This window comes from Chrysochloris asiatica, unplaced genomic scaffold, assembly GCF_000296735.1.
Source record: "Chrysochloris asiatica unplaced genomic scaffold, ChrAsi1.0 scaffold00037, whole genome shotgun sequence".
Classification (NCBI taxonomy): Eukaryota; Metazoa; Chordata; class Mammalia; order Afrosoricida; family Chrysochloridae; genus Chrysochloris; species Chrysochloris asiatica.
Window position 1 is genome coordinate 21,795,364 of NW_006408555.1, and position 11,285 is coordinate 21,806,648.

General features: G+C 52.9%; 2 protein-coding genes across 2 annotated transcripts in view; both read right to left on the bottom strand.

The window, feature by feature from the left end:
* Positions 1 to 4,307, bottom strand: part of CIRH1A (cirrhosis, autosomal recessive 1A (cirhin)) — a 65,413-nt gene extending 61,106 nt beyond the window's left edge. Inside the window, exon 1 of the mRNA XM_006860216.1 lies at positions 4,303 to 4,307. The gene's annotated coding sequence lies outside the window, so the exon portion shown is untranslated. The remainder of the gene's footprint in view (positions 1 to 4,302) is intronic.
* On the bottom strand, positions 931 to 10,931 carry HAS3 (hyaluronan synthase 3). Its single transcript, XM_006860213.1, has 4 exons — positions 10,708 to 10,931; positions 6,370 to 7,005; positions 3,163 to 3,264; positions 931 to 2,234 (listed from the first exon to the last, which is right to left on the bottom strand). The coding sequence occupies exons 2-4, from the start codon at positions 7,003 to 7,005 to the stop codon at positions 1,311 to 1,313; spliced, it is 1,662 nt and encodes a 553-aa protein (XP_006860275.1). The 5' UTR covers positions 10,708 to 10,931; the 3' UTR covers positions 931 to 1,310.
* Positions 10,932 to 11,285: the final 354 nt, after the last annotated feature.

Genomic DNA, 11,285 nt, shown 5'->3' on the forward strand with positions numbered 1-11,285 from the left:
AAAAAACTTCCCTAATCCCTCCGGCCCTCCTCAGACAGACAGAGGGAAAGACTAGTTGGAATAAAGGAACCTCACTGAGTGAATGAAAGGGGAAAGCAAGAGCCTTAGGGTTTAGAAAACAATTCCATCTCCTACTTTGGTTTCTGTTAAGAAGCAAATAAATGCAATAATGACTCCAGAACCTGGCTGTAAAAATTCCCTGGAGAAGTCTCAAAGGTGACCAGGTTGGGTGTGAGGGTTCATTTAGAGAAAGAACACTGAAAAGCTTTTACTGGAGATGACTCTCAAGAACTGTAGACTGAAAGTCAGGCACACTACCCAACTGCTAAAGAATCTCGGTCCAAACAGTTCCAAGACTAGCCTCTTTGGTCACAGATTCCTAATGGTTCCATATGTACTGAAGGCAGCCTTGTCTATTGCCCAGGCTTTGCCATTTTGAAAAAGTTGCCCATGATGACTGTAGTTCACTGAGGAAACACTCTTAAACAAACTGAAGTGAGAAGCGCTAAATTTGAGAGGAATTCAGGAGTATATGTGCACCTGAGGACCTCACTTTTTTTCTGAGCATGTTGAGGTTTAACATTCCTAGTAGATGGCTCAAACATCTGTCTCCCAGCACAGATGTCAGACAAGTGGACAGTTTCTACCTGGAACACTTTCAGCTCAAAGCCTCCATATAGCCCTGGGCATTTAGCATCACCACAAATCTCTTAGCTTCTGGCAAACTCCTTTTCAAAATACATGTATGAACGTGTTTTAAAGCCATAAAATGCTAACTTCTTGCTGGTTGTGTTTATCCCTGGGATACTGAGATGTGGGATGGGGTATATCACACAATAAAGCATCATTCCTGAACCCTGTTTTCTGATGCCTTAAGACCAGGCTTCTGGGCCTTGTATCTCAGACACGTTCTTACTGCTTTGAAGACTCCCTTCCGTTGCTCACTCACCCATCAGAAGTTGCCACTGAATGAAACTTAACTATTTGGTTTAGCACACTTCTGAGTTCTGGATCCTGGGGGAGGAATTGGAAATCTATTCCCCCTGAGGCCACCTCCTGTGCACAGAAGCCAGCCACCAGGCAAGCCCTGCTCTGCCCTTAGCCTGAGGAGGCTGTGGTTGCCTCCTCTAAGCAGAGCTACCCCAGGCCATACTGCAGTTGTCATTCTTTACATTTCAGATTTGTCCATTAGACCATTAAGAAATTAAAACACAGCACTCCCTTCTCCCTCCCACCCCATCTGTTTCTCTTGCATCTCCCTTCCCTCCCTTATCAATTGCACTTTTTCCCCATCCTAGTTGGGGGCTCTGTCACACCTCAGCAAAAGCCAAGCTATACTGCTCTGGCTTCTTCCCACATCTTCGAGCAATGATGGCCAGATATAGCATGAGGAGAGCCACCCAGTAGCAGCCGTACAGGATAGCCCCCGAGACAAGGAAGGCTAACTCTGTCTCACTGAACAAATCCTGACAATATGTGGTGTAGGCCAGCCCCCCTAGAAGGACTGCCACCCAGATAGACACAGGAATGAGGCCAATGAAATTCACCACAATGGTCTTTCGGCCAGAAGTGCCCCAGCCGGACTTGTTGATGGTAGCAATGGCAAAGATCTTGGCCGGCAGGAGACTGGACATATAGAGAAGGGAATAGAGGGACATGAATATCATCTCTGCATTGCCCCGAAGGAAGCAGGCATAGGTGGCCTTGATAATGCCCACTAGCTGCACTGTCAGCAGGAAGAGGAGAATGTTCCAGATGCGACCACGGTAGAAGAGTTGAATGACCGTGGCGATGAGAAAGAAGGGAAAGAAACCTGTGACCACTGATTCGTAGGTCATCCAGAGGTGGTGCTTATGAAACCACAGAGAGTTATAGAGCCACTCCCGGAAGTAAGACTTGCTCCAGCGCGTCTGCTGGTTGAGCCATCGGAGGTACTTGGTGGGGGTCTCTGTGAGGCACTTGGAGCGTGCTGTGTACTTAGTCCGGTAGCCAAGACTCAGGACTCGGTTGGTGAGGTGCCGGTCATCCCCAAAGCTGCACTTGCTGCCTAGGAACTTCTGATGGTACCAGTCCTCCAGGAACTGTTGGAGGAGGCTATTGCGGTACATGCCCAAGGGCCCGCTGATACACTGCACACAGCCAAAGTAGGACTGGCAGGCCCGTTCCACGTTGAAGGCCATCCAGTACCGCACGCTACTCAGGAAGGAGATCCAGGAGTCATATTTGTTGAGGATCTGCAAGGGAACCAGAGATGCTGGGCCTCACCCATTCTGCAACCAGCCAGAGGAGATGGAGACCAGAGCCCTGGGATCTGTGGTCCATTGCCCAGATTCCGGGCCATCAGTTCTAGCTCAGTCAGCCCTGGGAAACGTGAGGCTCAAAGGAGTCACCCACTCTCCCTAGTACTACTAGCTCCACCTCCCCACTATCATTTGCCCTGATTGTCCCATTTCAATTGGCCAAAGCCACCTTCCATCTCTGGTAGCATAGTGGTTACAAATCGGGCTGCAAACCACAAGGTCAGCAGTTCAAAAATTACCAGCTGCTCCGCAGGAGAAAGATGAGGCTTTCGACTCCCGTTAAGATTTACAGCCTTGGAAACCCTGTTCAGGGTCACTATGGGTTGGAACCGACTCAGTGGCACTTAACAGTAACAACAACCTTCAGTCTCAGGAGGTAGCTTGTGGTGGTGGCAGGGGAATATGTGGAACACTTGTCCTGTCCTGCTGTACACTGAGAAGCTTCTAAGGAAGACATGGTATTTTGCCAGCAATATGTCTGGAGAATATCTGGTTTCTAAATTCTGACCACATTGCCCAAGTTTTCCATGAGCTGGGCTTCTCAAGGGTCTAACTTTGGAGAGAGTAGCTGCGCAGCCTCATTTCATGCCTTCTACAAGGACACCTCTAAGTGACTGACACCACCAGTCAAAAAGAAACCATCCTCCGCGATCCATAACCACAAAATACCACCGACCACCGCCATCCCCAAGTAAGTGTAGTACAGGCTCCCTCCACACTGTGATATTTTTCCTTGGTTGAAAAAGAACAGGAGGAGGGATTGGGTAGCAAGTGAGACCTCTGATCCCAGTGAAAACTGGCCAAAGGGAAGCCCTGCCCCCCACTACCACCCCCACTCCCAAGGCCCCCAGTTACTTCTTACTTGGACATCTCCCCCAACTCCTCCAACTTGGGGATCCTCCTCCAGGACTCGAAGCATCTCAATGGTGCAGGCTGGATCCAGCACAGTGTCGGAGTCACACACCTGCAGAGTAAGTGCACCCATTTTGGTCTTAAGCTGCCCTGGCCCTGGGCCCTGACACAGACAGACAGACAGACAGACAGACAGACAGACACACACACACACACACACACACACAGACACAGACACACACACACACACACTTACTCCCTGAGGGACAGAACCCCTTATCACATGATTCACTTCCAGCCTCTGGCAAATGTATCTATGCCACAGAGAAGGAGTGAGAGGCTTAAGACAGGAAAGATGAGAGTTCAAACACCAGGCTGGGCAGCTGCCAGGCAAACAGAGCCAGAAGCCCAGGAGACTGCTTGTGCCGACTGGGAGGGGAGAATTCTTAGCACTGGACAAATGTGTGAGTCCCTTGTCAGAACCAGAATCCATAGAAATGGTCTCAAAAATATTTCCAGGGTTCTTGGATAGAAAGGGGGAAATAGTTACTGAAGTAAGGTGACAGACGTAAGTGAGGTTAAACACACTCCTCAGAAAGCTACTAAAAGGCTCGTGTCAATGGCTTACTGACCAAGCTTGTCCCCGGGGGCTGCGAACTCAAGGCTCCCCTTCTCAGCCCCTGGCCTGGACTATGCACCATCACAGGCCCCTCCTGAGACCACTCTATGGCCCCCACACCTTTTGAGCCCCCTCAATGCAACTCCTCTGACAAATCTCTCAAACCAGGGCCCCAGAACGGCCAGGGTTTGCTCTCTCCAGAATTCTGTTCTCCATAGGCATGGGGGCTGGCAGCAACTGCCTCCAATTAGGCTCTGAATCAAGCCCTGCTATCAGCTCACAGCCCTAGGAAGGTGCGTGGCCCACTTCTAACACCCACCCATTGCTGTTTATTAAACTCCAACTCTTAGCAACCCCAGAGAACCCAGTCGAGCTGCCCCCTAAGATTCCCAAGGCTGCAGATCTTTACAGAAGCAGACTGACTGCCTCATCGTTCTTCCACAGAGCAGCTGGTAGGTTTGAACTGCTGATCTTTCAGTTAACATCCCAACACTGACCCTACTACACCAGCAGGGCTCCTCCCAGTTCTACCAGGGGCCCCAATATTAGTTGAACCTGGGCCCTGAACACCTTACTCTGCTGGCTGACTTGTCTGTTTTGTAAACAATGATACAAAGAATCCAGGTAACTCATGGCTAGAATGGTTCACTGGCCATCTCTACAGGTCACTGTTCACAGAGCAGACAAGTTCTCAGATGAGTCGAGACTCTGTTCTGCAAAGGTCTAAAACCCTTACTCACTAAGGTTGGCAGTACCCAGTGACCTGCAGGAAGAAGTCTGACCAAACATTCCAACCCTACCCCATCTTCCAGGTCTATGCTGGGAGACACAGGACAATAACAAGGAGCAGAAGGATAAAGGGAGACCAGGCATGACCAGCTGGGTCCCTCGCATACTTATTCCTTCTCACTATACCCATCTTTGCATTCTGACCCATGCCTTCCAGGGTCCTAGGGAGCCTTAGGGCACACTCCCAGAGCCTCTTAGCTTCCGGGCTTCCTGATACTGCTGATTTCACCACACCTTCTTGTCCTGACTTAACAACCATTCTCTGTGGCTCTGCTCCTCCAATCTGGGGAGAGAATTTCCCCACTGGCTAGGGTGGGAGTCTCTCCCTCAAAGGGAACTACACACCCACAGCAGGAGCCTGGGCAGCCTCTAGGCTGTAATCCCAGAGCCATAAAACCTCGGCTCACTGTTAACACACACAGGAAATGAGCAGGAAAGGAAGATGTGTGGCAAGGCAGGCAGGTAGACAAGGGCTCTGTGCTTCAAGGACATGGATGGCAAAGTCACTGTGGCTTGTGCAGATGCCTAAGTTTAAAGGCTTTTTCTAAGGCTCTTGGGACTCCATGAAAAGTTCACGAAGCTCCCTCAACCCCTGGTGAACTGTAGAATCAAAAAGCCTTCTAACCCTACGAGACTGGGGAAATCTTTGGGCCTAGGAAGACAGAAAAAGATAAATGCATCTATTGTAACATAAGGACACAACTTACATAAAGGGGGAGGAGGGTCAGTGGCAAGTTTAGGTAGACAGGTACCTAAACAACAAAACACACCTCACCTCCCCACACCTGACATCAGGGAGAGTGGACTTTTGTGGCCCATGTATAAAAAAGAACTTTTTCAGCACTTTTGAATATGGTATCTTTTGATCTTTGTCATATCTGCACAGGGAAAGTCTTACCCCACATTGCCAATAGTGAGCCATGATAGCATAATGCATAACAGCAGACTCCGGACAGACTTTTGTTGTTGTTAGGTGCCATCGAGTCGGTACCGACTCACAGTGACCTTTGCACAGCAGAATGAAACACTGCCCGATCCTGGGCCAACCTCACTATTGTTGCCACACTTGAGTCCATCAGTGCTACCACAGCCAATCCATCTCGTTGGGGGTCTTCCTCTTTTTCTCTGAACCTCCGCCTTACCAAACATGATATCCTTCTCCAGCGACTGGTCCCTCCTGACAATATGTCTGAAGTATGAGAGACAAAGTTTGGCCATCCTGGCCTCCAAGGAGCACTCTGGCTGCACTTGGGTTCAAATTAGCACCTTTCTGGCAGTGGGACATTCGGCCAGTTACTTAGCATTTCCTGAGCTTCAGTTTCAACTTGTATAAGGGGATACTTATCCCCTGGGGCAAAACCAGTATGTATGAAGTGCCTGGTAAGAAGAAAGTGCTATATATCCACTGATGATGTTAAGTGTTGTCGAGTTGGTTCCAATCCATAGCGACCCTGTATAGGATTTTCAAGGAGCGGCTGGTGAGTTTGAATCGCCAACCCTGCAGTTCAAACCGACTTTGCAGTCCAATGCATTAACCCACAGCGCCACACCAGGTACCCATTAGCTATTGTTATTATTGGGACATCAATTCAGAGACCTGTCCAGTCACAGAGCTAAGGCACAGCACAATCAGAATTCCAACCCAGGCCAGTTTGTCTTCAGGACTGCTGTTCAGAACCATTCCACCTTGCTGCCTTCTTAGGCACAGAGGGGATGCACAACAAAGCCAAGAAGCCTAGACCCAAGGCAACTATGTCTGTCTGGCCGGGCACACTCACATTCACACCTGCCCCCAGGGGACCCCCTTACCTGGATGTAGTCCACCGAATTGCCAAGGGCCTTGAAGGCCGTGTACATGACCTCACGCTTGCCTCCCCACTTCTGCATGATGCACGAGAAGGTGCTGGCCCGCACTACATCCTGCACCCGGGCAATGCCCTCCTGCAGGCTGGCCTCAGTCTCGCCGTCCCCTGCCTCATGGAAGTTGCTGCGCCACACAAAGAAGCCAGCTTGTTCAGTGCCACCTAGCACCTCATGGAAGATGTCTAGCATGTAGGCGTCCTCCTGACGGTTGCCATCCACCACCATGACCACCTTGAGGTCCGGGAAAGCGATGCGCTGAGCTGAACGCAGGCACTTGCGTAAGTAGTCAGGATCCTCCTGGTAGGCGGCAATGCACAGCGCCACTGAGGCCCGCCGTGGAGAGGGCAGCTTCAGTGGCCGGCTGGCCTGCCGCATGCGCCGGTGCTCCAGGAAGGCAAACAGGCTCTGGATGAGCAGGTGCAGGCCCAGAATGGCACCATACAGACCGAAAGACAGGTAGTGTTTTTCTGTGTGGATGAACTGGTAGCCTGTGACATAGGCTGCCAGGATACCACCCAGCACTGCCAGGGCAAACAGGCTAGTGCCCACCACACGCAGGGCTGTTGTCAGCTGCACCGGCATCTGGCAGGGGAAGGTGGGAGATGTAGTGTCAAGCAGGAGGTGGTATTTCCAGTAAATGGGTGAGGGGGCCTGAGACCAAAGGAAGTGACCCACTAATAAAATTGGTTACCACTTAGGGAACATGCCTCTCACACCTTCTCTGTGGCATGACCAAGACCTTGTAGGAATCCTGGTGGCAAAATGAGTTAGGTGCTGGGCTGCTAGCCTTAAAATCTGTTATTCTAACCCACCAGCTGCTCCATGGAAGAAAGATGAAGTTATCTGCTTCTGTTAAAGCTTTACAGCCTCGGGAACTCTATGGGGCAGTTCTCTGTCCTGTTGGGTTTTTCTATGAGTCGAGATCCGAGTTAGATGGCTCTCATAGGTAAAACAATCTGATTTGTCTAAATAAATGCTACTCCAAGTCCACCTTATTGGTAGATGGCAGAACTGAGATCTACCTGACCCCAAAGCTCATTAATAGGTGAGCTATGAGGCCAGAGGCACCTCTGAGCACCTGGGAACTGGGGACCAGCAGGGACACAGCCAAAGGGAACATCTACCTGCCTTGGACTCACTAGGACATACACTATGGAAGGGTGATATCTGCCAATGGGGACTCTGAAAAAGTGGGGGAGGAAATGAGGAGAGTCAAGAGAACAGGTACAAACAAGGGAGGGAAAGGAAAGACAGACTTCCCTTTCTCATAGCAAACCCAGCAAGAGAAAGTTTTCCTGTGTTCTCTGCTTTCTCTTCTCTTCCTCATTTACTCTGTCTGAGACAGGAAAAGAAAGAGAAAGCAAATGCGAAGGAAGAGCAGGCTTGGGAAGAGCAGGGTGTGTACAGCCCTCCTGGAAGGCCGCAGACTCAAGGGCACAAGAGAGAACTGCAGCAGCCACTGCAAAGGCCGGAGGGACAGCCGCCTGGGGTGCCTTTTCCACTTGGCCCTAGCCCACCCAGAACCTGTGTTCACTTTTCCCTTCCCAGTCAGGCCTGGAAATGTTGCCAGCATTCTCTCTTCAACTAAGGCAGGCTCTGGGCATCTGCCCTATTGAAAACAGCTGTGCTTTAATGAAAAGCGCTCACAATTTGGTACCCAAAGACTTTTTTGGGCTTGAGACCCGCTCTACCACCTCCTGGCTGCCCTACCTTGCCCCAAGTTCTTTCTGAGACTTAGGGCCCGACTGTGTACAACGTAAGTTCTAATGCTTTTTGCTTCTAGGTCTCAGTAAAACAATTTCTCTGACATAGTAGCACCTTTTGGAAGGAAAAGGCTTCCCAACTGAGAGGACTGTGGTTTCCTCCCAAGCCCATAAGAAGGGCTGGCCAAGAGGCCCAGGCTGAGTACAGCTCTCAGTCCTCCATTCTGATCCAGGCCTTCTCCCATTCCCTCTTTGCCACCAAGTTATTCTGCCCATATATCTACATACAATGAATTCTCACTTCAAGCTTGCTCCGAATCTAGGTCCTGCTGAACAGATCCCTCGCACCCCTTTGGCCCCTCAAACACACCTTCCTGCTACGAAAAAAGGGTCTGTTTCCTACCCCTTCTCATACTGGAGAGTGTGGGGAGAGACGCAGTCACTCTTAAATCAGCCCCAGACTCAGGCACCCCCAGCCTTCCAGCAGCTTCGGTCCGGAAAGAGCTGTTGGCAGCCTTGCCTCTCCGGGAAGCTCGGCCCCGCCATCCCGGGGAGCCTGCCTCGTGCTTCCTCTGCAGGACTCCCAGCCCTCCCCGCCCCCCCCTCGGCCCCTCCCCGCATGAGCTTGCGGCACAGGAGCCCCAGGCCCTGCATCTCTCGTTCCCCTCTACAGTTTACACGCAGAGGGGGCGCTGCGGGCCCCGCTGATAGCCTATGCTCCGGGAAGGGGCCAGGGACGCCCAGGACAGCCTAGCCGAGCGCTGCCACCTGGACTCCGGACAGTGCTAAAAAGCGGTGCCCCCCAGGTTAATGCAGCCGAGAAAACACCCAGCCACGCTTCTCTACCCACCCCACCCCCGCCTCACCGACTGAGCCTCACCTCCCAGCGAAGGCGGCGCCGGCCACACCCACGTGCCGGTTTCCCACGGCCCAGGCCTGGTGAAGGAACGGAAAACCCAAGGAATCGCGGTGGGACCAGCCCCTCCTCCGCCCTCCCCCCCTTTCACCTCCCTGAGCCCCCCGCTACCAGGTAAAGTGTGCCTGCAGACAAAGACAGCATCCCGGTGTCGCCAGTCCTTTCCTTCCCCGAAGGAATTGGAGGCACTATCCCGGCACTCTCTCCCCACAGAGGACCGGAGACCCCACGTACAATCAGGGGTTCGTGCAGCCCCCCACTGAGGTTCCTGTGCCCCTGCCCCGTCACTAGGCCGAGCACCCCAAGCCGGTGAAGGGGGCTCCCAACAGTTTAAATCGCCTCTCTCCCTCCTGCCTTCGCACCGCGAAGAAATCCACCCGAGCCCGGTCCACGCAGGCTAACGCGCACCTCAAGGGCATGAGGTTGGGGGCGCTCTTCAAGGCCTGCCCACGGACGATGGAGGAAGAAGCCCCCCAGTGAAGGACGCACGCGGAACTTTGTAAGGCGGCTTGCTTTGCAGCCCTCTCCAGTTGACAGGTGCGCCCTGCTGCGGGGCCCACACGCGGCGAGAAGGAAACTTGTGCGCGGGGAGGAGGCTCCTTCCTTCGCGCCTGGGCACTCTCTGGTCCCTCTGAGCCGGCAAGAGAAGGGGCGCCCAGTCCCGCGAACACGTGCGGCGGTGGCCGGCGGGGCCCGGACACTCGTGGTCCGGCTGATCCACAGGAACCGGGATGCCAGAGACCTTGGTGTCCGGACAAGTACGAGCCCCCAGGAAGGTGGGGGGCACTCCAACCAGCCCTGTGCCTAGTATCACCCTCAGCCTCCTGATTCATTCACTAAACTGGAGCCGGAAGGGAGGAAAGGAGGAGAGGCTGAAGAAAGAAAGGGAGGAGGGGTCAGTGAAGAGGGGCTGCAGGATCCGCCACCGGGAAGCTGAGATGCCGCAGCCCACCTCCGTCTGAACGCGGTGCCCGCGAGGCTGGTGAAGCCGGTTGGGTCCGGGGGCTGAGCCAGAGACAACCTTGAAGCGGTCCCCTCCCGGGTTCCCCGCGCAGCCCGTCCTCCCAGGTGCCGGCTCCCGCCCCGCGCTCACCGTGCCGCCGGCTGCCGCGCTCCGGTGCTCAGCAGGCCCGCGGTGGCTCCATGCTCCTCCTCCCGCGCCCTCGCCAACGCCGCCGCGCGTTCCGACTGACGAGAGCTGGCCCTGCCGTGCAGCCTTTAAGTACCGAGCGCGTCCTCGCCGAGAGAGGCGCCCTCCTCCGGCCTTGGGGCCGGGAAAGTTGGGAAGAGTGGGCGGACTCCCTCGAGGACTACGAGGGAGCACCCACTTCCCCGCTAAGTCGGTAGGAGAGTCCTGCAACCTGCGGAGTCCGGGACCCGTGTGGACGCGTCTCCTCCAGATCCCAGGCACGCGCAGCCAGTGCGTCCTAAACTGTCTCGGAAACTGGATTTCCCCAAAGGGCGGCAGGCTGAGCTGCTCCGTGTTAGCCCCAGGGCCCAGTTGACCGGAGTGATGAGGAGTGTGAGGCGGTCATTGTGCCCAACTTAGAACCCGAAGCTCTGTGAACTCTCAAGTTTACTCTTGGATACTTCCAAAATTGTCCGGTCTCCCTTCGATTCCCCTCCTCCCAGTCAGTTCCCCGCTAAGCCTTGAAACCGACTCACCCTGCAAACCCGAGCCGATAGAATTCTTCCCCCAACTTAAGCACACTAAAGGGGTGTTCGTTGTACATGGTACTCGCTAAAACCAAGACCGCAAAACTTTCCTGCCGGCAAGAAAAAGGCGAAAGAGAGTAATTGTCAAATATAAAAAAGCTGGTCAAAGAAGGTGTTAACAAATGTGACAAGCTTAGCTTTGAATTCCGCAGTGAGGCGCTGATGACTACAAGGCTGCAAAAGCTGCAAATGGTTTTGCAGAACCATGGAGGTGTCCAGTGTGCTCAAAGCAAAACCAATTCTTCCTCCCCCTTTTTACGCTTTTCTTTCCAACATCCAAGACCTCCTAAATTCCCAACTGACTTTATTATTGCCACTCCTCTCCCAGAGCTCAAAACCTGGTATTACACTTAGGTGGGGTGGGATTAGGGAGAGGAGGAGAGTTAGTAGCAGAGAAAGGAATTGTAGAACCAGCTGAAGAACTTATTTCCAAAACCTTGGAAAGCAATTATAAGTAAAGACTAGGGCAATGTGAATTTACATATCCTTCAAACACACCTGAAATCATCTGCATCCTTCCTTCCTTC

Bases quoted from the DNA above. Each gene is read 5' to 3' on its own strand.
- HAS3 (XM_006860213.1), bottom strand. From the start codon at position 7,005: ATGCCGGTGCAGCTGACAACAGCCCTGCGTGTGGTGGGCACTAGCCTG. The intron at 3,265-6,369 runs GTAAGGGGGTCC...CTTACTCTGCAG, and splicing joins ATTCGGTGGACTACATCCAG to GTGTGTGACTCCGACACTGT. The intron at 2,235-3,162 runs GTAAGAAGTAAC...GTTCCCTTGCAG, and splicing joins GAGTTGGGGGAGATGTCCAA to ATCCTCAACAAATATGACTC.